General features: G+C 43.1%; 1 protein-coding gene and 1 long non-coding RNA gene across 19 annotated transcripts in view; one reads left to right on the top strand and one right to left on the bottom strand.

Moving 5' to 3' along the window:
* Positions 1-25,490, bottom strand: part of HTR7 (5-hydroxytryptamine receptor 7) — a 139,628-nt gene that overhangs the window by 41,151 nt on the left and 72,987 nt on the right. For 9 of the 18 annotated variants that reach the window (XM_045040389.1, XM_045040397.1, XM_045040391.1 and 6 more), the window contains exons 2-7: positions 23,751-24,509; positions 12,345-12,513; positions 11,701-11,905; positions 11,471-11,495; positions 5,909-8,951; positions 3,611-3,732 (exon numbers count right to left, since the gene is read on the bottom strand). In XM_045040389.1, the coding sequence (XP_044896324.1) occupies positions 12,489-12,513; positions 23,751-24,509 (784 nt within the window). In that variant the 3' untranslated portion in view covers positions 3,611-3,732; positions 5,909-8,951; positions 11,471-11,495; positions 11,701-11,905; positions 12,345-12,488. Of the gene's footprint in view, positions 1-3,610; positions 3,733-5,908; positions 8,952-11,470; positions 11,496-11,700; positions 11,906-12,344; positions 12,514-15,786; positions 17,535-23,745; positions 24,510-25,490 lie in introns of those variants that run through there. The other 9 variants (XM_045040393.1, XM_045040385.1, XM_045040390.1 and 6 more) reach the window with 9 other exon arrangements.
* On the top strand, positions 1,705-15,875 carry LOC111557108. The gene is made up of 2 exons (XR_006587150.1): positions 1,705-2,215; positions 15,430-15,875. It is a non-coding gene; the product is annotated as an uncharacterized LOC111557108 (long non-coding RNA).

Consider the following 25,490-nt stretch of genomic DNA (forward strand, 5'->3'; position numbering starts at 1 on the left):
TCCATTCCTTTGGCAAAGGAGACAGAAAATAGGCATTTTCAAAAGCTGTTGCTAGAAGTCTGAATGGATACAACTTTTCTGGGAGGCATTTTTATCAGTCCATACCACAGTTCTATTTGGGGAAATCCATTCAATCCAATAATCTTGTATCTAGAAATTCTCCACAAAGAGGTAGTTATACAATAGGAAAAACATATGTGCATAAATACGCCTGATGTTTTAATAATCATAAAAGCAAAACCAAAAAGATAAAGCTAAACAAAATGTCCATCATTTAAATGACTGGCTAAGTAAATAAGATATTCTGCTATCATTAAAAAATTAGGTAGTGTTTTATCTACTGAGGTAGAAACATGAAACCCACATGTTTTCAACTGAGGGGGAAAAAAAAGGCTGCAACGTAGGATGAACTTATTTATAAAGCATGCATATGCCCACATTTCTATACGTGTTGTCTGTGTACATTTAGAAATCTGGAAGTTCATCTCTGGATGATGACATTTTGGTGATTTTATTGGCTTTTTTTTTGCAATTTATGTTTTATTTTATTTTTATGTTTTTGATAATGTGCATGTATTATCTTAATGACCAGATATTAAGCTTTTTCAAAATAAGTCACCTTACCTCCCAGTTCCTTAACTCTTTTTGTTGTCTTTGTCCCTCCTTTGCACCAATTTTACCACATTTTTTTCAATGCTAAATTGCATACGTTTTTTTTCCTACTGCCATGCATCTTAAAATAGATGGCATTTCACAATTGCTGTTGGCCAGGGGACCAACATGACATGGGTGTCATTGCCTGTGTATGTGCAAACTTGGTCATGGTTATTCATATTGCCATGACTTCCAGTACAACCTCTATTGAGTTTAATTGACATTTAAAATTGATTTGGTTAATACTGTTGTTTAACTCATCACCTCAGAACTCGGAGGCTTAAAACAACAATAATCACTTTATTATTTCTCACAGTTTCTGTGGGCCATGAATTCAGGAAGGGCTTGGCTGGGTGGTTTTGGTTAAGCAATCACTCATGAGATTGCAGCCCTTTAGAAGCTGTAACCAAAAGAGCAGAGGTTGGGGAAGCAGGATCAGCTGGCAACTGGCAAAGCATCTTTCTGTCTTCATGTAGTCTCCGGGATTTTCCACGTGGTCCCTCTGGAGGCGGGGGGTTTGGGCTTCCTCACAGCACGGCAGCCACAGACCACGGAGGCTGTTAACACGGAGGCTCTGGGCTCCAGAGCAAATATTCCAGCCAGCCAAGTGGCATCCGTATCACCTTCTCAGACCTAGCTTCAGAAGTCATGCAGAACTGATGCTTTCTATTGGTTACACGCAAGTCACAAACTAGCTTAGATACAAGCAGGAAGAAATTAGGCTTTCCCTCTTGATGTGGAAGTAGTTAAGGTTCTAGAAGCAACATGTGGGACAAGAACTATTATCGTGGCCCCTGGGAAAAAAAATATCTGCTACAAAACGTTTTCAAAGAATTACACTATTATTTAGCATTGAAGCATAAAGTTTTTATTTATTTATTTATTTATTTATTTATTTATTTATTTATTTATATTTTTGAGAGAAAGAGAGAGTGGGAGGGGGGTGGATAGAGGGAGGGAGAGAGACAGAATCCCAAGTAGTCTTCATGCTCAGCAGGGAGCCTGACATGGGGCTTGATCCCAAGACCCTGGGATATGACCAGAGCCAAAATCAAGAGTTGGACGCTTAACCGACTAAGTCACCCAGACGCCCCAGAATAATGCTACATCTTACAACTAATGGCATATTAGAACAGATTATGTAATGAAGCACAGCTTTAGAACTGACTGATTTTCCTTTACTTTACATGTCGGCAAGATGAACGAAGTCTAGCCTGTCCAAGGCCTTCCCACCGTGGGGAGGGGCTGGTGGAGCTGGGAGCTAAAATATGACATCAGGAATATTCCATGTTGTAGACGGGCACGGGCGCTGGACTGTGGGGGCAGTGATCCACTGTCATATTTTCTATGTCGTAATTCTCTTGTGCTATAGACATACATTCAATGTTTGCTCCTTGTAACAGCCTGATCTTATCTCTGAAATAAGCAAGGCCCAAACCTACCTGTGTCGTGTAGCGGAAATAGAAGAGCAGTGAGAAGGAGAAAATGGTTACCAAACAGCAAGAAGTGACCTAAGAAGGGTGGACAGTTGATGGAAGTGATGAGGAGCGGTCTACATGGGGTAAGGAGGGGCACGGGTGATTTCTTACTTTGGGCACACTGAAGACCTATTGGCCACCTACAGTTTTTTGCACATGTACTCCATAAAGTAACTATGCAGCCACTTGAAGATTTCTCAGATACCTAGGGAGGGAAAGATAATGAGGACAGGACTCCCTGCTGCCACATGTGACTCAGGGTGTGAAAGGAAAGGACAGATCCCTGAAGACTGGGGACACCTGGGCTTCATATAGTTTTGAACCCAATTAGGTGAACCTATTTCTTGAACACTTTTATGTAGGAGTCCAATCTTAGCACTTCCCTGAATGCTAGTGGTGGGAATCTTAGCACATCCCAGCATGCCAGTGATGGGAAGCAAGCCAAACTTCCCAAATCATCTTGGAATCTGCTTAACAATTTTAGCATCTTCAATTCTGCCAGATACACCACAGGTACATTGCACTGAAAACCAGGCATATTCTTTTCAAGTAGGAATGGTTAAGGGACACGTTTGTGCTTTTGTCTGATCAGTTACGGATTCTTCTGAAAGTTACCAAAAAGGAGTGTGCAGACTCTAGTTGGTTGTGGAAAGTCACTTTATAAAAATTCAGTAAAACCTTTTTGGAACAAAAATATTATTTCAAAGATGACCGCCAAGTGAATTTCAATAAAAATAAATCCTATTTTTTCCAATAATTCTAATTATTGAAATGTGTCAAGAAGGGGAAAAAAGGAGATTATATTACCAAAAATAAAAGTGATTAAAAAGGATCTCAAGGAGAGTTAGAGCTTTGCACTCCCTGTACTGTTTATACTGGAAAATCCCTTGCAATTCTCTCCTCTCTCTACCTCCCATCCTTTTCTCCAGATTATAACAACTGCTCAACATGCAAAGATCTCTGTTTCCAGGACTATAGTAGTTGTTACTTAACTCTCTTTCACCTGAGTATCTGTCATGTCTCCTACAGACTGGCCGGGATGTTGCGTTTTGTCAAAGGTGCCCACCTCCCTCAAACACACACTTCTCCAGATAATTCTTTAATATTCCAAAGTTACAAATAAGATGTATTTAAAATGAGAATTATCTGAAAAATAACCCCATTCTGAGGGTTTTCTGCTTTCATTTGTTAATGGATTAATCAACATGGTTACGGCAAATAGGAAAATAGGCTAATCTGTATATTATTTGCACCCCCCCACCGAGCCTAACATCATTCAAATCTAACAAACCCCACCTACCTGCAACAGCAACCGTGGACAAATATTCCCAGGAATTCCAGTCCTCCACATATGAAATATCTGATGCACACATTTCATATTGTAACTAGTAGGGGTACAGAAGCATAAAGTGCTTTCCCCAAAACAAGCTGCAAAAGTCAACATGTAAAAACGAGTTCCCTGCATCACAAATACGTACCTTAACAACCGGCAAACAGGCTAAGATATGAGGGAGACAACCCGCAGAAGAGGAAACGACAGCTGGTCAAACCGTGCATGAAAAAGAAGTTCAATCCCACCAATAATCGAGACAGTGTAAACCTAAAAGTACAAAGTGACAGCATTTTACACCCTTCAGTCGGGCAAACCCTTAAAAGTTGACAATGTTAAGTGTTTGAGAAAATGTAAAAGTAGGAGAATTCTCAGATACCATTAGGGGGAGTGTAAAATGGGGCAACGACTCAGAATTTGGCAAAATCTAGTCAAGGATATACCTGCCTCCTATGCAGCAGTCAGGCACACGGTAGGGCTATCGCATTCCTGCGTTTTTTTTAAGCGTGTACTCCATAAGATAATTGTGAAAAACTGTGCAGCCACTTGCAAATTTTAGACATGTAAATTTTCAAATCATAAATGTAAATAGTTGCAGAAGATATAATTTGGCAACTGTTATAAATACTGACATTAAAAAAAAATAAAGCAGTGATGTCATTCTTTTAAATCTATTCAAAAGTGGTGTCAGATAACAAATACTATTTTTAAAACTACATAGGGCCGCCTGGGTGGCTCAGTCGTTTAAGTGCCTGGCTCAAGTGATGATCTTACAGCTTGTGGGTTCGAGGCCCCACATCAACCTGGAGCCTGCTTCGGATCTGTGTCTTCTCTCTCTCTTCCCCTCCCAAGCTTGCACTCTGTCTCTCTATCTCTCAAAAATAAATAAACATTAAAAAAAAAAAAAACCCTACACAAACCGCTCTTGTTTAACATTTGGAAATTTTATCTTTTTTTTTTAACTTGTATTTCCATTCCACATTACACTAAAGTTTATTTTAACGTAACATGTTATTATGTTTGAACATCTTTTTTTGATCAACCTATCACCTGTTACGCAAATGTGTATATAATGATAAATTGCAAAAAAAAAAAAAAAGTGTATTTAAGACTCTGAAGTCTAAACATTTTTTTTTTATTTAAAAAATTATCACTAGGGGTGCCTGGGTGGCTCAGTCGGTTAAGCCTCCGACTTCAGCTCAGGTCATGATCTCACAGTCCGTGAGTTCGAGCCCCGCGTCAGGCTCTGGGCTGATGGCTCAGAGCCTGGAGCCTGCTTCCGATTCTGTGTCTCCCTCTCTCTCTGCCCCTCCCCCATTCATGCTCTGTCTCTCTCTGTCTCAAAAATAAATAAACGTTAAAAAAAAATTATCACTAAATAACTATTTTAGGTGGTAATTTACATTACTAATTCTTATTAAATCTCATCACTATTAAATGAACTACTAAATTACTATTGGCCAAAACCAAAATGTATTGCACATACTGATAAGTATTAACTGTAAAAATGTAAGTTTTGATTGGAAATGCTTTTAATGAAATGAAGGGAGAGGTTTTTTTTCATCTGGTTCATGTATCCAGATATGAATATTGCTTATTGCTAAAATGAAAACAGGGCTTGTGAAATTAACAACAAAATAAAAGGAATGAAGCCACCAGCAGTATGAATTTACCAACAGTATATTCATGATTAAGTGGATTTTCTTACAATAAATTCTACTAAATATACCTAAGTTATATAAATATAATAAGTACATGGCCAAAATGAACAAATGAGCTGAGAATTGGTTGATGGGCAACACTGAGCAGGAAATTTAAGTCCAAAGGAAGAGTGTATATGGATTTATAATGTCCGATAATCTTTTTGCAAAGGTAATGCAAATATTTCTTCTACAAATCTGATGAAGTGTTTGAGAAAATATAAAACACTAACTTACTTGGAATGTGAGTTTCTTTTACTCAAAGGTGTAATGTCGACCTCTAGGAGATACACACATTTACCTCCTCCTTCCTTAAATCTTGCAAACAATGCAGGTGAGTCAAGACCAAGCCCTGTGAGTAATCAGTCTCTAAACTTTCTCCCTTTTAAGAATGAGAAATGGAAGGGCGCCTGGATTGCTGAGTCGGTTTAGCATCTGACTCTTGATTTCGACTCAGGTCATGATCTCACAGTTCATGAGATTGAGCCCCACATCGGGCTCTGTGCTAACAGCACAGAGCCCGCTTGGGATTCTCTCTCTCTCCCTCTCTAAATAAATAAATAAACAAACATTTTTAAAAAAAGAATGAGAACTACAGGCCGCGCTTCTCATGGACTGGTGTTTTCCCAGCATTCTTTTTACAACTCCTGAATATTCTTAGTTTAACACAGATGGATAAAGACCAAGGAGTTGCCATGAGTTCAGTGTCCCAGTGAAAGAAGACACAAAATTCTCTCATTTCTTACCTGTTTTGCTCACACAACTCCTCTTCAGGAGCGATGTGTTCTTTGACAATCAGGAGAAAGAACAGGAGAAATCATTAAACAAAAAATGTCCTGACACCCGCTTGACATTATATCTGAATCCAGATCATCCCATGGATGAAAGCACCAGCTCTAACTCCACTAGGGTTGCCAAATTTAGCAAACTTTCTATCTGCCTCTCTCTCTCTCATGCATACACACATAGGATGCCCAGTTAAATTTGAATTTCAGAAAACAACAATTTTTCAATATAAATGTTCCCACAGCTCATATTGAGACATACTAGATCAGGATATATTTATACTAAAGTAATACAAAACTACCTGTGGTTTACCTGAAATTAAAATTTAACTAGACATCCTGTATTTTATCTGAGTTTTAAACTCTACCCAAGTTTTTGCCTTTAACAGATTATGTGCAAGGAAAGTCAGGAGGCCCTATAGCAGATTTATAGGCCCTCAATTAAAGAAGACCATGTGGATCCCAATATTTTGAATTGTCCCTTTGAGACATTATATTAGGATCTTAGGTGGGTAAGAGACCTTTCTTTTAGAAAATGGGAGAAAAAGATAGTGAATGATGAGGTGGAAACTGCATGTGGCCCTCAGGCAGGTCAAGTTTAGGATGTGGAAATCAACTACTTTAGCAACATCCATATTGGGAAAACGTGTGTGTGTGCGTAAATATACATACGCACACACGTGCATGTGCGCGCGTCTATGTGTGTGTAGGCAGTGGAGTGGGGATGGAAATTGGTGCAGTGCATATACCCTAATTTGAAGACCAGTATTCTGGGCAGAGTTTTCCAACAGGTCTGCACTAAACAGGTCAGTGGGCAGTGGTCATGACACAAGATGCTGACCTCTTCAGCTCTCGGGGCAGCCTTGGATTAGAGGCACAGTGACATCTGGCAGAGTGACCCAAGTGAAAAGGGCTGGGAAACCCCATATATTACAAATGCTCCCTAACATGTGTAGGGTGACACATCCATAAATGCTCACAACAGCATTTTTTTATAGTTACAAAAATCTAGATGAAAGCTAAATGTCCATAAGAGCAAAAACGGAGGAATGAGTCACTGTATATTCAGCTAACCAAGTATTATAGTCCAATTAAAATGGAAAAACTTGACCTATAACTCTCAATATGAAAAGATGTCAAAAACCTAGCACTGAGAAAAAAGCAGGCCACAGAAGGATGGTACACACACTATGACAATACATGTAAAATTTACATAGTTAGGGAAACTAAAAAAAATACAACTGTCATGTATTAAAAGCAGACAAGCACTGATTAGAAGGAGGTACCATAACGTCAAGGAAAATGCCTGCTTCTGGCAGAAGAATGGGATTGAGGACAATCCCATACGAAGTCGCACTAGCCATCATCCCTCCGATCAGAACTACTAATAAATGGATCCTTCACACTAGCCACATCAATTACCATCCAAGAACACATATGAATAGTTTTCCCCACATGGCCCTCAGCCATAATATGGTTCATTTCAACATTAGCAGAAACCAATCAAGCTCCCTTTGACCTAACAGAAGGAGAATCAGAACTCGTTTCTGGATTCAACGTTGAATACACAGCAGGTCCCCTCACCCTATTTTTCCTAGCAGAATATGCCAATATTATCATACTAAATATCCTCACTACAATCTTATTCTTTGGAGCATTCCACAGCCCATATATACCAGAACTCTATACAGTCAACTTCACTGTCAAAACCTTACTCTTAACACAAGTACCTTTCTAGGAATTCAAGCGTCTTACCCACAGGTAGGATTGCATAAGAGCTATCACAGTGGACGCCATTTGGGCATCAGTGGGTCAGGCTCTGTTCTTCATTCTTTACACTGGTATTCATTGTATACACTGTCAACAATCCCATGAGGTGCTGGATAGTGTTATCCTCATTTTACAGATGAAGTGACTGATGTACAGAAACACAGAGATTAGGGGATTTGCCCAAGGTCACGCACCATTATAAAGGATACAAAAGGGTTCTTAAGTGTATATTAAATCTTCTTTTATTAAAAAGGACTTGAAATATGACAAAACGACAATATAATAGATGGTTATTTATGATACTTCATTCTTTTTCTTGCTTTTTTGAAATATCAAATTTAAAAGTTCTGTTTTATTCTTTCAGAAGCTCAAACTTGCCTAATAAGATCATTCTAAAACTCTGGTTATGAGTTTTTTTTCATGAAAACATGGGTTTTTATCTCAACTGTCCTTACCAACAGTAGATAAATTACATAAATGAGTGTTCTTTTTATTTTTGTGTGATGAGATAGAAGTGGAGACATTCTATCTCAGTCCATATTACACAAGTATGGCCGTAAACTTCCGTGCCCCACTACAATTTATGGTATAATATTTAGGGATGGTTTTCATCCATAAAATCTATGCTCTGCATGATCCAAATGGATGAATGGGAATTGGGCCCCATCTTCCCTCAACTGATTTAATTAACTAAATCTTTTATTTTTTATTTATTCATTTTTTTTGTAGATAAGTTAAAAGCCAATATTTAAAAGCTTGCTGCAATTAAATTTCTAAGAGCCAGGAGCATAAGCAGTATAAAGAGTAGTCTTTGATTCATGCATCCAGAATAGTTTCAGGTCTTCATTTTACCTCCACTTCCAAAATCTATTCTAACATTTCATCCCAAGCCGTTGATGAGGAAGTTGATGGAATAATGGAGATGACAGTCAACATTCTTCACCGGGATTGCTCTCTTACGCCGGAAGGGCAGCCGAAACTGTCTCACAGAAGCACGTCTCCACAGAGACTAGCTAGGATGCCGGCAACTGGCCAAACCTCCCTGACAAATCTCACTTGTTACTGACTCACCCTCACTCGTTTTTGCTTTCAAAAGCTAGTTGTTGGCTCCATCGTGAGCAGGAGAAAGATCCGGCCCAAGTCACACAGATGGGTCTGGATAACAGCACGCTTTCAGCTGCACAGGCCCCTGGGAGTCTGCAAGTAACTAAACGGCTGCAGGATTCACAGAATCCTAGAAGATGAGGGAAACACACGAGTATGATTTGAAACGCTCTGGCCACCACCAACTTGTCACACTGTCTGAAATTCCTATCAACACTTTCTCAGGTTCAGACCTCGATTTAAGGGATTGCTGGTCTCAGTGTAACTATGTGCCCTGTAGGAAGGGGATATTGCTCCTGAATAATGGATTAGTGTATGTGATTAATTGGCTGCCAGTTTAGAGACAGCAGAAGATAAGAGAGTGGGACACAGAAGATACAAGTTTTAATGAGGAGAATCTTAAAAAGCACACATTATAACACAATAGCAATGAGGGCAGTGTGTGTATGTGTGTGTGTGTGTGTGTGTGTGTGTGTACACCAATATTCTATTGATAGAGTTTTATATATATATATATATATATATATATATATATATATATATATATCCTTGAAATCTATATAGGAAGTTTTATATACAGAGAGATTCATTAAAGAATTGCTCGTGTGATTATGGAGGCTGAGAAGTCCCACAATGTGCTGTCTGCCAGCTGGAGACCCTGCAAGCTGGTGGTATAGTTCAGTCCAAGTCCAAAGGTCTAGGAACCAGAAGGTTGGTGGTCCCAGGCCAAGGGCAGGAGAAAACCAATGTTCCAGCTCAGCCAGTCAGGCAGAGTTAATTCTCCCACTCTCCAATTTTTGTTCTATTCAGACCCTCAAGGGATTGGATAGATTCCACCCACACTGGGGAGAGGATCTGCTTTACTTAGTCTATGGATTCAAATGCTAATTTCATCCAGAAACACCCTCACAAATTCACCTAGAAATAATGTGGAGCCTAATCTCTGGGCACACTGTGATCCAGTCAAATTAACACATAAAATTAACCATTACAGGCAGGCTGCAATAGAAATGCAAACCAAGAGAAAACACTGAGGTGCTAAGTGCGCAGATCTGGAGGAATCCAAGAGTAGGATTAGGGACTAGGAATCACAACCTTTGCCCCCTTCACATTATCTGGGCTTTAACCTTGAACAAGCATTTTGAGGAATTCAGTGATCCAAGAGTCCTCTCAGAGTTCAGAGGCATATTTCCAGGCCCACAAAACCAGTCGGTACCACTGAGATGCATTTTGTGGAATGGAACGGAGGATGTAAGAGAAAGTACAAATCAGCTGGAGGGCTGTTCTGCTACTTACAAGTTAATGTCCTTGAGTTCTATAAATGTCAGGTCCCTCATAAAATGGAGGTAACACCCCCCCCCCTTTTAGGGTTGTTTTACTAACAGAATGACTAACGAGTGATAAACATTCAACCTATGTGAGCTGTTTTAATCACTGCCATAATACACACACACACACACACACACACACACACACACACACACGTAAAAGCATGAACCTTGGCCAAAGTCAACATCTCATTCTCATTGGCTAATATTCAATACCTATGATGGGGACAGAAAGGTGATGCATTGATTCTCAGCTGACCTTGTGCTAGCACCAATATGAATTAGTTAATGCCAGGAGTTACTCAGTAATGTAGGAATTAACCAGGACTGCACTTAAAACCAAACTCCATGTGTCTTTAAATAAAGTTGAAAACAACCTAAGGTGATCTGTGGGTTATGTTCTTCCACAAATTGCTGGATTTTTTGGTGCCAACAGCAGGTACTGAATATTTAAGGGTATGTAAGAGAACCTGTGAGCACTTTGTGTATTTCTCTAACAAATGCCATAACTATATACAAATGATTTAGATGTTATTATTTCATATTAGTTGTGCTTTTCCACACTAACTGCACACAGTATCAGCTACATGATTCAGTTTGTCAACATGTTTGGGAAGAGTAACTCTCAACTCCTGGCACCCAGCTCAGCTGGAGCAGAATCACCTGGTAGGTTGGCTAAAGACATTCTTCACCCTGTGCTACACCCCACAACATAATGAATCAGAATTTCTGAAAATGGGGCCCAGGAGTTTTCATGTTTAACAAGCTCCTTAGGGGCGGCCGGCTGGCTCCATCAGTAAAGTATGCGATGCTTGATTCTGGCTTGTGACTTCCAGCCCCATGATGGGCCTAGAGCTTACCTTAACCTAACCAAAAAAACAAGCTCCCTAGATAATTCTTACTCAGAGTGAAGTTTAGAACATATTGAGTGTAAGGCAGAAGGCAGAGTAGTCACTTGATATTACCCTTAGCCTTTCCTATACTACAATCTTTTGCCTTTAAACTATTATTGACCCTGTCAAAATTTAGTCTCTTTCTTTGCCCTATTCAAGAACAATCTGAGGGGCACCTGGGTGGCTCATTTGGTTGAGTGTTCGACTTCAGCTCAGGTCATGATCTCACAGGTTGTGGGTTGGAACCCCACCTTGGGCTCTGTGCTGACAGCTCAGAGCCTGGATGGAGCCTGCTTCGATCCTGTGTCTCCCTCTCTCTCTGCCCCACCCCTGCTTGTGCTCTGTCTCTCAAAAATGAATAAACATTAAAAAATTTTTTTTCAAAAAAGAACCATTTGATTAATGTAATCATTCTAAAAATTAAATACCTTTCAGCGCCTTCAGGTCAGCATTCTGGATTCAATTTAATTGTAGATAATGAAAGAGGAGAAACACAGGGGAAAAGTTGAGTTATTTGAGTTGAGTTACTGGAAGGCTCTGATTCGCGAGCGGAGGTCATGCAAGCATTAGTCCTACCCCAAGCGTAGTTCTTAGAAGGAAGCTGCTCCGTGTAGTCCCCCCACCCACACCCCCTACAGCCTCCCTGCACCACGCTCACCACCACATGCTGTGGACAGGCCTTGCACACAGTGTCCTGCACACGTCATGATTATGCTCGTCATTTCTCAGTCCGGGAACCGTCCGGCTGTCCCTAACCGAACGCTTTCAGGGGATGACGGCCAGTGTTGACTTTTTTTTCTTGTTCTCCATGTTATGTTTGTTCTGACCGTATTTCCTGAGCTGCACTTTTAGGTCTACTGATCCTAATATGAAAAAAACTGAACTTATATTTTATATTTTCTTCTCACTTTTCTTGTAATTCATTTTTATTGTAGTTTGCAAACGCACAGCTGTGCAACACATTTTTTTAAATAATGCTTCCCGAAAGATAGCTTGCAAAGCACTGCAGTCCACCACGTTCCTTTAAACAAATTGAGACAGGGGCGCCTGGGTGGCGCAGTCGGTTAAGCGTCCGACTTCAGCCAGGTCACGATCTCGTGGTCCGTGAGTTCGAGCCCCGCGTCGGGCTCTGGGCTGATGGCTCAGAGCCTGGAGCCTGTTTCCGATTCTGTGTCTCCCTCTCTCTCTGCCCCTCCCCCGTTCATGCTCTGTCTCTCTCTGTCCCAAAAATAAATAAACGTTAAAAAATAAATAAATAAACAAATTGAGACAAAACACAGCTCTACTCCAGCATGTTCTCACCTGCTAAACAGTAGGGGGTTGTCCTAGGTCACCCATGAGCTTCCTCTAGCTCTGCAGTTCTCTGTGGATACAGTTATATCTCATTTTCCTACAGGTGACAAACTTTTATGTTCCAAGTGGACTTCCTGCTGTCCGGTCGCTCCTCTACACCATCTCTCCCACTGTGAGACTGTGTGGGTTTAAGGAATAAAGAGCATTTTAATAATAGCGCAATCAAAATGTAATTAACAAAGGTAATTTGGCACCAAAAATATTACGTAATACACATCAAAGATAAAAATCTAGATATTTTTACCATCTGCTACTTAGGATTCTCACTTCTCTCCTCCACTGAGATTTAAATGTTCGTATCCATATATTGAAGTATGCATTTCTTTCTGGATCTCCTTGTATTTGCCTCATCATCATATGTCTCGCACCGGATTTTAATCATTTGTGTCACATGAGGCTTCCTTGCTAGATTTTTAGCTTCACAAGAATGGAGATCATCTTTGTCTCACCAGTAGGTCCTAGGGTTCGGTCTCTGACATATTAATAAGTATGTATGGGGGCGCCTGAGTGGCTCAGTCAGTTAAGTGTCCGACTTCAACTTAGGTCATGATCTCGTGGTTCGTGGGTTTGGGACCTGTGTCGGGTTCTGTGCTGCCAGCTCAGGGCCAGGAGCCTGCTTCAGATTCTGTGTCTCTCTCTGTCCCCAAAAATGAATAAATATTAAAAAAATAAAAATAACTAAATAAATATGTATTGGAATAAGGGAGTGAATGGAAGAATGAATGAATTTCTTAGTGGTAAAACCATGGATCAGGCTTTCATTTCTTTATAGTCTTTATATTTCTTGCCCATTACTTTTTTTTTTTGGTTCTATAATCTCTGAGCATAAATTTTATAGTTTGAATAGAATCTAAGATTTCAGGTGTGTTCAGAGAGCCACGGTTACAATATCTCTCCATTCCCTCAACTCAGCATTTTTTTTAATGCCAAATCCCCAATACAATTGTCTGCAAGTCCTATTCTGATGGCCGTCAACCTCTCACTTCCTGCTTCAGATTAGCTCCGTGAATTTTCCTTTTACATTTTTTATTGTAAAAAATTACAATAAAAAATATTACATTTTATTCCCTGCCGCTTGTACTGCATAAGCAATTTAAAAAAAAAAATTTATTTAGCCAGCAGGGGCTTAAAAAGCAAAGTATTTTAAGAAATTCTTTTCTGCTCCAGAGAAAATGTGGACAAAGTAAGTTTAAAGAGAGATCCAGTTACGTCAACTTCTGTCTCTGAGAATTGGATCCCCGGAATTGGTTCTCCAGGTCTCCCTGCTTCACACTGAATGTCTGACCAGGTTTTCCTTTTTGGATCTATACTGCTTGGATTAAGTAAGGGATGACCTCACAACATGTATTTCGTCCAGTGCTTCCTCAGCACGCTGACCCCCTGAAAGTTGTGCAATGTCTTCTTTGTGTGCTGGTAGGGACCATCTGGCGAGCTGTACATAAACAAGTTTCAACATATGGGCCATAACACATACGTGGCTCTGCTCTACTCGTGCAGAAAATTAAGAAAAGGTTGCTCTCTTGACACGAGAAGTTCATGTAAAAGGAGGAGCACCATGCAGTGGAGCGCCTGCCCTACGCTGCACACGGGAGACCTTACTTCCAGCCCCTTCTGTCCCACTCACGGAGCGTGTCACTTGATCGCACCAACTTTCCTTGACTGTCTCCTCCGAAAATTAAAAAGGATGCCAAGGAAACTCTGGCCTTCCACTCTCCCTGTCCTTTCTCTCCCTCCTTTCTGTCCTTCTTTCCTTCCTATTAAGAACATTTATTACATGCCTCCTATATATGTTGCAAGCACAATGCTAAGTGCTGGGCATATTGGTGAGGAAAACAGACACGGTCCCTGCCCTTGAAGAATTACTAAACCATCATGGAGACATACATTAAATAAATCTTTGAAAACAGGAGAAGTATTCTGAATAGAGGGGGAAAGCGTGTGTGAAGGTCCTGGGATGGGAAGCCTAGACTGTTTAAAAAATGCAGGATTTATGGGGTGCCTGGGTGGCTGTTTCGGTTAGGCATTCCACTCTTGGCTTTGGCTCAGGTCATGATCTCACAGCTCGTGAGTTCGCGCTCCAGGTCGGGCTCTGTGCTGACAGTAAGGAGCCTGCTGGGGAGTCTCTCTCTCTGTTCTTCTCTCTCTGTCCCTCCCCTGTTCACGCGCTCTCTCTGTCTCTCTCTCAAAATAAAAAAATAAACTTAAAACATAAATAAGTATAAATAAATAATGCAGGATTTGTAAACATTTCTATCCATTAAGTCGAGGACTCAGTTGACAGTCAAAATGCCGCAAGGAAAATTCCTACCACCGCCAGATGGCAATTCACACAATCATTACATTAGCATAAACTATCTATAAAATGGCCTGAACTTTCTATTCATATGGTTATCATGCCTGTAATCAATGAATCTAATAAAACTCCATGAAAATACGATCATCGAAAACATATACACGCATCTCAAGCACATGAAACTGTGGTAAAGGCTTTAAGAATTATGAAACGGTTTCCAGAAAACCTAGGAACTCTATGAGTACCCCTGTTTAATATTTACATAACAAAACTAAACACGGGGTAAGAGACATTCAGTTACAGCTTACGAGCACTCTCCTTCTGGAGCACCATTTTGCAATCCCCAGCCTTGCAGGGTGACAGCTGACACTCTTGAGTGAGTCGAGAGATAAGTCCTAACAGTCATTCTCGCTGAACAGTCATAAAATATGGGTACAGTGCTTATCTCAGTGATTCTCCCAATTCTTGGTTAAAACAAAAGCTGTGCCTTTGGCACAAACGTTATCCTGTGTGGAATAGTATAAATTGTTTGATATTTCTGTCATTCTCTCTCGGTTTCTCCATTTCCCTTTCAATTGGCCGCCATGCGTGTAAAAGCACATGTGGCCAGAGAGTTCAATCACCAGGCATTCAAGTCAGGCATGATAAAGAGCCAATGTGAATGTCAGAATTTCAAAAATTAAACCCATTTGAGAACCTGAATCAATCCAGTTAACCATAATGCCTTGTCTTGTGCTACAGGAAGGAAACCGGTCATTCCTTCCAGACTGCCGTGGCCCTCCCTAAATGATATAGTGACCATCTGAGGAACATCTACCTTCAACCTGATGGCACACTCCTTAAAAGTAAGGACTTGCACTATTCATCTTTGATCCCTCTATGTCCACCATGCTGAATGTCGTAGGAGCCCAATAAATGCCCATTAATCAAATCAAGGACCCAACAGTCATTCATAAAAAAAAAAAAAAAAAAAAGTGACAAGTGACATGCAGTGAATTACAGACTGTCTTAACTACCTGTTAGGATTTCAGCAAAACCTACAAAGCCTGCCCTTTTGCGAGTCTACAGACGGCAACATTTATGACAGCAGACCTTCAATTAAAAATCATTACTTAAGTTCCTTTATTACAGCTACAAATAAACTTTATTTGATGTAATGTAATAAAACATTTTCAAATTTAACAACATTTATCTGACCAGAATTAATAATTTAAATTATGAATGTAAGTATATACAGTCACTTTAGCAAATCTGCGGTTCAGGAATTTGTACAAGCTTTGTCTGAAGCCCACCTCCCCTTCCAGACCCTTCTTTGTGCCTGGTGAGATGCAACGTCAGTGAGAGCGGAAGAAATCCATAATCCACGTTATCCACGTTACCCGCGTTGCCCATAATCCAAATCCATAATTCCACATTTTCCAGTGAGAGAACAGCCACATTTCTTGTAGGAAAATAATTTTCTCTGTCAGTTCTCTTTTATCAAATGAAGGTTTGTGTTCGCTCTTTCCCCTCGGAGGTACCCTTCTGATCCGCCACCTTCCTGTCTCATTACTTATTACATAGTACCGTTAAAAAAAAAAAAAATACCATCCACAAAGGGGCCTCTTCTGTTTCCTGACCTGCCCTTAACATCTACCACTTTGGGGAGAGAGAGGAAAGAAGAACAGAATTGGCCAGGCACACATTTGTTTTAGGATACAGAGAACACAAAAAACAAATCCTCCTGAAGGAACGGAATGGTATTCGGAGTGTTTCCCAGCAGCGGCCCCAGCGACGTCCAACTCGCACCATTCACTTTAATACAGCGCTGCCCAAGAAGAATTAACGTACTGATGCTCTGTCTCTGAAAGCATCAGAACCTTTCATGGAAACCCCATTATTCCCACACTTCCTCCCCAGAAGAACACAGTTGTGGACCAGCCCGGGAGCCCACTGCATCGGTGAGAACCCGAGGGCCAAAAGTTCTGTGCCAATAACCGTGCTTGTATACGGTACAGTTAGGTAGCACTTCCTCTTCGTCCAGGTACACACCCTTCTTCTCAGAAGGAATCCCCTTCATCTCTCCGGACCCTTCAGAAGAAGTGTGAGCGCAAGAAAAAGCTTTATTCAGGTTTTAGGATTCTCTCCATCCTGAGATCTGTTCCTGAGTTAAACCGTGACAATCAATGAGTTAACAAAGAAAAGTACATTGGTGCGGAAGTGACAGGAACCCTGCAAAAAAAGCGAAAACTATTTGACAGAAGCTTTAAACCAGACACTGCTCTGGGAAATCGTTTATATTAGCTGATGACGGGATTCTGTTTCCTAACACAGACATGCAACATATTCAACACTACGCTTACCACAGTTTGCTTGGAAATACACCCTTCTGTCCTACCACAAAATACATTCTGTCTCGTGAGTGATTCCTGAATATTCACCACAATGCCTAGACTCGGAAGCATGGGAAGTGAGCATTGGAACTTTCTTCTGTTTGTATGGACTTGGACACACGCACAGCACCAGAAACTGTTTCCTTTCTGAGACTCAACTCTGTTTGTATGCTTTAGTGCTGAGCCGATCTGGCTGTCTTGAACTGAGCACTATTTTCATTGGCACACAAGAGCACTGATCCACAGAAAAAGAGGAGAGGTCACCATCTCCCTCCTAATATGCTTTGTACAACAGATCACCCTGCTTGTCACGTGTCAGCCATCCCAGGAAAGGACAAAGCCACGCTCCATTCCGCAGTCTCAGCAAAGGATTGCATTGTTTCCACCTCTGTCTTGCCTGGTTTATTTCATCTCCGCTATTCCGCTTTTGATCATGAATCATGACTTTTTTTTCTACAGTAGTCAGAGTTTTGTCTATAAAGAGAAAGAGAGAGAGAGAGAGAGAGAGAGAGAGAGAGAGAGAAGACAAGAAAATGATTTAGCAGAACCGTAAATGTGAGGTTTCGTTTTGTGGTGGGTGGATTCACTTTTTTACAGCATTCAGTAATTTGAATCAGTTATGGCTTTTAAGGGGTTATAGGAGGTTTTCTAAAAGGAAAGAAAGGGTGCTATGGCTCTTTTCATAAATTTTATAACTTCTATAAGTTGCCGGGGCCTTAATATATTTGCAAATCAGCCCCGGATAACCCATTTAGACATTCACTTTGATAATACAGCTGTAGGCAAAGATGCCTCCACTCTCGAAAATCCCTGCAAAATACTATTGTACGTGCCCCGCATGAAAAGGATAATGATGACCGCTTATGAGAAGTGTCCCTCCCTTCGAGCCTAGGGGGGTGCTTCATAGAAAGAAAGACAAGTGTACAGAGGCCAGGAAACCCCATCTCCCTCACCTCCTTCCTCCCAGATTCACGGAACTGGCATGAGTCACGGAGGAGTCTTGGCCAACAGCTGAGGACAAGACTCTTTCTCCTTGGTGTAGAGCCACATTCCCTCCAGGTCCACACTCCCCTAACTCTTTACCTTCAAAGGACTCAACTTGCTGAACACCACATGTGAGCTTGAGACCTAAGTCTATCGGGGTTGTGGGGACCGGCCCTGCACCCCTGGGCTTTGCCTCCCCATCTCATCAACAGTGCCACTCTCACTTGGTTCTCAAAACTGGGCAGATGGGTTTGCCTGGTGACAGGCTCAGTTTCTCCAGAAGACACCGTCTCTTGCTTTGTCCGTCACCTCACGGAATGGTGCCTAAAGAGAAGCGCCACACTTCAGCTCAAACCCGCAGCCCTAGGCTCCTGGGTTTGTGGGAACAGGCACCGGAGACAGGCCGTGTCCCTGATGATGCTCCACACCTATTCTTGGCCTGGGGCCTCGGCTGGATCTCAGCACAGAGGGGAGACTGCACTTCTCTGCAGCTCAGCGCAGCTCGGCTCACATCGGTTCGTGAAACGGACCGAATCCCTCCAGTCCTCAAGCCGTAGCACCATCTCCCAGGCCCCCCTTCCCTTGCCACCCGCCTACCAGCCAACTACCAAATGCTCAGACATCCTTGGCCTCTTTCCTGTCTCAATACCACCCTTCTCATGTGGGCCCTTGTGGCAGGAGACCTCACGTTCATATTGGTCTCTTAACCCATCTCCCGTCCCCTATTGTGAAGCCCCATCTACACTGCAGTCCTGCTCTCACTCCTGTTCGAAAGCCTTCATCTCACCTCCTACCCGCCTGGACGTCCGTGCTGACTCTACCCAGCTCCCAGGTAGTGCTGAAGACCTGCCCCAGTTTCCTTATCTACCTCCCTCCACATCTGTGTCCCTGTGTCTACACTGTCCCGTCTGCTATGAGTAGACTCAGCCCTACTTCCACCCCTGCCATTCCTTCTTGTTAAATTCCTGCTCTTTATTCAAGGCCCACTCCAACTACCACCTCTTTCAGGATGCCTCTCCAAAACATTCCCCCAAGGCTTATTTTTCTTGTATACCCATCTGTACCGTTTGATGTTATTTGGTGCAGTGTGTATCTACTCAGAAAACAAAACAGTATGTTAGAAAAAACATGAGAGGCCAATTGCCCGCCTTTCCTATTTTAATTTTTTTTAAATGCTTGTTTCTTTTTTGAGAGAGAGAGAGAGAGAGAGAGAGAGACTGAGCATGAGTGGGGGAGGGGCAGAGAGAGGGAGACACAGAATCTGAAGCAGGCTCCAGGCTCTGAGCTGTCAGCACAGAGCCCAAAGCGGGACTCGAACCCACAGACCTGAGCCGAGATCACGCCCTGAGCCGAAGTCGGATGCTTAACCGACTAAGCCACCCAGGCGCCCCATTGCCTTTCCTATTTTAAAGAGATATTGCAAAGTTAAAATGCAGGTCGCTGCCAAAGCATGACACAAACAAACTGTTATTATTACTAACTGATGATTTAATAAAGAGCCAAATTACAGTTAGTTGATGATGAGGAAACTACTACCATGGGGGTGGGGAGGGAATCCCGGAAACAGCAAACTTTTTGTTCATTTCTGCCATTAAGGTAACGTCCCACCACAGAAACCCAGAATTTCAGGGCCTTCCAGTTTCCACTAGGATCCATTTTGTTGTTTTGTTGTTGCTTGTTTTTTGTTTTTGTTTTGATCACTGGTTTCCATAAAGAAAAAGCAGAATCACCCTGAACTCCAAAGCCGCAGCGCTAAGCGTGGGGCAGCAGAGACAGAATTCGTAACAGGAACCCAAGATTATTCTGCTATCGCTCACCACTGAAATCAACAGGATTATAAAAGTCTGTTTTGAAGAGAAAGACACTATGATCACCAAGGAGAAGAAGGGAGAGGGGAAGGAAGAGCTACGTCAGCACAACTCCATGAAATTCCTTTATATGGAAGTATTTCATACATTGCTTTTCCATAGAGTTCACCATAATGGTGTCCAAGAGCCAAAGTTATCACAACGTGACACGTAAAAATAGTTGACGGCGATTCAAAGCAAATCCACAGATAAGGTTGTCAAATTAAAAAGAATAACAAAAGGATCCCTGCTTGTGTCACACTTGGTTTTGTATAACCAGATTCGAACACTTGTGAAAAGGGGACAAAGGTTATAATTTAGAAGTGAATTAAAATTACCAGCGAGGCACACAGAGCTTTTCTCTCTACCCACTCCCTCCATCAAGGAAGATTCCCTACTGCCTGTTGGACTCCTGAGTCTTTCGTTACACTGATCAAGAAAACGGGAAGAAATGGGTAGATATCTGGAAAGAGCAATACACAATCTAGTAGACTGTTTACACCGAGAAGGAAGAAAACTATTATGTAGGGGAAAAAAATAGAGCTAAGAAGGCAGAGTTAGAATGAGAGTAGAACCCAAGCAGCCAGAGGAGGAAAGGGCTGGAGAGACTGGAGGGAGGAACCTTGAGTCTACAGGCTGGCCAACAAGTGTAGGTGCTGAATAGAAAGGCAGGGGGTGGAGAGAGGATCCTGAGAAGGTTTGCTGTGAGCTATGGATTTGACACTAATCGTTGTTCCAGAAACTCCAGGAGAGTTATGAGTTGTTTGGGTCATCCAGCTAGTGTGTGCCTGAGCGCAAGTGTGCAGTATGGACTGCACACGGTACTCTGGTTACTAGTCTCTTACTAAACACCACCGCCACATCTCCTGCCACCCTGGCCCACCGGACTGTGAGCTTCCAGAAGCAAGGCCCGCTCACTTCCTCATCTTTCCATCCCCCGACGTGCCTGGCGTCATGCCTTGCACAGAACAGGCCTCAAATGTTTCTGGAGAAAACCAGCCACTGGAGAGACTTTACTTCCAGCCTCCACCTTCTGACTCATCTCACCTTGTGTCCCTGGATCAGTCTGTCACTTTGATGATTCCCATTCTCCTATTTACAGAGATTCAGTCAAGAGCTCACGGCTGTCCACACTAGGGCTTTGCAACGTCAGCATTACAGAATCGAGGGTGGGGTAATTCTTTGCTGAGGGAGGCTGCCCTTGCATTCCAGGATGTTTAGCAGCATCCCACTAGAGGCTGGTAGGCCCTCCCCTCCCCCAACTGTGACAACCAAAAATGTCTCTAAACACTGTCAAGTGTCCCTTGGGGGCAAAACCAACTCTGGTTGAGAACCACTTGTCTACACTAAAACCCCAAATTCCTGGGGCCAGAATGGAAGAGGCTTCATGATTTCATCTCATGCTACCTTTGAGTTGTCATCTCCAAATCTTGCCCCACCCCAGTGCTCAGCATCAGCCAGACTGTCCTTTGATAAGGTCCCACACTGCTGCCTTTACATTTCTACTCTCCTTTAGCTATAAATGCTTGATTACTTTCAGAGACATACATGAGACCACATCCTCCAAAGTCTTCCCTGATCAGGGTTAGGGTGAGCTCTCAGTTATGTTCCTCTGCTTTGAACCCCATAGCTTTTCCTGTTGCCACCTTTCTGTCGTTCTTCCTACGAACAGGATGGGCATGCATATGTGTATGTTTATGTTTGGTCTGTCCAATAGAAATATACGCAGGATGGGAAAGATCATGCATTTTCTACATCCTTCTCAATGTATGGCAGAGTTGTAAGCAAGAACTTAAAAAGGAGCCTTCACACATTGGGTGGACTAGAAAGCTGCCTGGTATAGATTCTTTCAATCAGCAGCTATTCCAACTCTCTTATTAGAAATTTCCTGAAGTTGGGACACCTGGGTGACTCGGTCAGTTGAGTGTCCAACACTTGATTTTGGGTCAGGTCACGATCTCATAGTTAGTGAGATCGAGCCCCACATCGGGCTGAGCGCTGATGGTGCGGGGCCTGCTTGGGATTCTCTCTCTCCCTCTCTCTCTCTCTCTCTGCCCCACTTCCCTCTCAAAATAAATAAATAAACTGAAAAAAAAAAAGTCCTGAAGTTAACGGATATTTAGGCCAATTATTCCAAATGATTTTCAGATTCTACAATTATAAATAAAATCAATAACACTAAATCAAACAGAGAGAGATGTAATGAGAAGATAGTGATTTTTCTTAGCCCAGGGGACAGCAAACTATGACCTGTGGGCCAAATTCACCTGGCTGCCTGTTTTTGTAAATAAAGTTTTACTGGTACAGGACCATGCTCATTTGGTTAGTGATGTCTATGACTGCTTTCTCACAACAAAGGCAGAGATGAGTAGTTTCAAGAGACCTACAGCTGGCAAAGCCTGACCTACTTACCATCTTTTTCACAGTAAAAGTTCACTGACCCCTGTCTTAGACTAACAGGAAAACAATATCCAAACCTCCATAAAAAGCTATGGACCCAGAGGCAAATATGTTCTGTTGGTGAAGTCAGAGAACAGGTGGAGCTCCTAGAAGTTTTTAGTCATTGGTGGTGGAGTTGGCGGTGGGTGGCGGGGGGCAGTGGCGGGGCGGGGGGGGGGGGGGGGCGTATGCTAAGTTTGCAGCCTCTGGCACTTTGGTGTCCTCCTGGAGCGGGGCTGCTCCCCTGAGACAGCTGGGAGCAGGAAGGTATCCTTTGCCATGGTTGTTACACATGTTCATATGTATATATGTTGTCACACGTATAACATAAAGGAATGTAATATATGAAGAGTTCATGGAAGTCAGATTAAGATGATGCACTAGCTCACTGGGGGGCCACCTTAGTCTCCAGCTGTTACCTCATCTGCCAAATGAAGGGCCTGGACAAGATGGCCACGGCGGCCCATGGTTCTCTGGCTGCTCCCTCCCTCCGGGTCGGGTGAAAAGTAGTGCCTCCTACTCTCCTGTCCGACGCTGCTCTGCTCTCTCTCTCTCTCACCAGTACCTTCCATCCTCTCATCCCAATTTCTTCGCCCCCCAAACAGCTTTCCCACAGGAGGACGTGGCCACTGCCTCAAATTTAAAGCAAAATCAGGTGTGGCCAGCTGAGCGCCCTAAAGAACTCTACTGTCTCCTTCCTGCTTTACGATGCCAAACTCACCAGGTGCGGGCTGCGCAGGAAACACCCACCTCCTTGTCACCGCTGGCCCTCTGCAAATCCCCTTTCAGATCCCAGCACCTACTGCAATCGCTCCTGGGAAGGTCACTGAGGCCTCCTAGACAGACTCAGCGACATTATGGGTTCTCTCCTCCCCCGAAAGGTGGGCAACGCTTCCTAAAAGCTCTGCAGGCTTTCAAGACTCGGCCTCATCCTGGCACGTCCCCATGCTAACCACTCTCCTCTGTCCCAGGCTGCTTCCTTTTAGCCTGTATGAATTTGCTCCCTTTCTCAAACGACTTTATCAGCCAAGGATGAGGTCATCAAAACAGCTTTACTGGATGGAAGAGAAACAGCAATGAAAGCAATAGTGTTACGAGGACGGGAGATCCGGGACACGATCTGGATGTTATTGATGGGAAAAGGATGGGACACAGCACCTTCCTTGTCCCATCACACCGACTGCAATTCGTCAACAGATCAGTCCTGTCTTCCAGTCCCGCAAAGTACCCGACTTTGGCTTTGGGGACTGGGAATTCTGTTGGGCGGAGGACTGGAGTTCACGGCATTCGCAATTCTGACCCGATCTGCTTGGTAGAACATCAGCTAGCCCTCTGGGATGCCCTTCAAGAAGTTCCATAAAAGGGGTTGGGGGGGTGGGGGGGTGGGGGAGAAAAGGAAAACAGTGATAAACGACCTTACAGCACAAACTCGGGTCTCTCCGGCCTCTCGGCGAGCTTCAGGGCCTCATGCATGCCTGCGGCCGAGAGCTTGCGGTTGATATTCCGGTACTGGCACTGGAGCAGGCTGCGGTAGGTGGTCCTCAGGTCCCGGTTGAAGAAGGCATATATAAAAGGGTTAATGAGGGAGTTTGCATAGCCCAGCCACAGAAATGTCCTCTCCACCCACAGCGGGATGCAGCTGCAGGCGGTGCCGCAGATGAAGGGTCTGGCCGTCGAGAGGAGGAAAAACGGCAGCCAGCACACGGTGAACGCCCCGACGATGATCCCCAAGGTGGTGGCTGCTTTCTGCTCCCTCTTAAAGATGGAGATGTTTTTCCTCTCGTGTTTGAGGAGTCTCGAAAGGTTGGCACACTCCTCCACCTCCTTCTGGAGCTTCACCATGCCGTTCAGGGAGATGATGCTGTCGGGCTCCTCGGGGCGAGGGAAGCCGGGGAACTTGTGCTTGGCGGCGCTCTTGCGGGCGGCCTTGTAAATCCGGTAGTACATGAACAGCATGACCGACATGGGGATATAAAATGCCACTGCCGTGGAGTAGATGGTGTAGCCGAAGTCCTGGCTGATCAAGCACACCTTGTCGTCGTTGACGTTCTTAGCCCATCCGAAGAGCGGCGGTAACGTGATGGAGGCAGAAAGAAGCCAGACGGAGAGAATCATTTTGGCCATGCACTTCCCATTCTGCCTCACCGGGTACGTGAGCGGCCTCGTGATCCCAAGGTACCTAGGTGAGAAATGGAAAGCGGACATGTGACCCTGGGATCCCACCGGAGCAGCGAGAAGCACGACCAGCCAGGTGTTAGGCTTTACACGCGGCAGTCCATTCCTCGGGACAGCCCTTCGAGGCAGGCACCATTATGCCCATTTTACAGAGAGGCAAACTAAGGCTCCGAGATGCTACCTACTTCTTTCCAGGTCACAATTAGCCCGAGGTACTGCCAGGGGTCAGCGTGGGAGCCCTCTATGATGCCAGGCCATGCTCTCCTTATCCTTTGCAGCCTCTCCTACTCCACACAGTCAATGAACTAAAGACTAAACATCCGCCCTCCCCCCGCCCCACTGCCACCAAAATCAGCTGGGAACAAAATGTCAAGTCTGACGTGGGATGTTGTGACACATCCTCACAAATTAACCAAGGTCTACCACACTCTGATAGTATACACCCACTGATCTCCTGGGTTGTCTTAATTCAGACAGGCTTTTAATTCATTTTAAGTTCCCCTTTGCACTGTAGCAAAAGCATTTCCTAAGGATCACAGAGATTTGTGAGATATTAAGGAAATCCTAGGGTTTTGGAATGCAAAGCAGCAACTGATCATTTTTTATGCCCAGAAAATTCTCACACAAGAGTGATTTCAGAAGAACAATCTATAAAATAAAAACAGCCTACCTCGTCTCTCCTCTCCTGAGAAGGATCACAAAAAAGGGGCACAATTCTGAAAAATATGAGGTAAAGCCAACGTTTTTTCTGTGCTTAGTTCTAGATAGAGAATAAATATTTCTCCGTCTCCGTTATCAAGGATTTCCAATGCAAAAGAGACTCAGCAAACAGAAAACATACACAGCAAGATGTTTTACCAAATGTTTAATGGTTTTCAGCTTTCCAAATTTGTTTTCTTCTCTGTATTTAGTGGCCTTAGCTTCTATTTGGAGGAGGATGCAAAGAGCCCGTAAGAAGCCAAGACAGGTAAAACTGATCATTTTG

This window comes from Felis catus, chromosome D2 (genome assembly GCF_018350175.1).
Source record: "Felis catus isolate Fca126 chromosome D2, F.catus_Fca126_mat1.0, whole genome shotgun sequence".
Lineage (NCBI taxonomy): Eukaryota > Metazoa > Chordata > Mammalia > Carnivora > Felidae > Felis > Felis catus.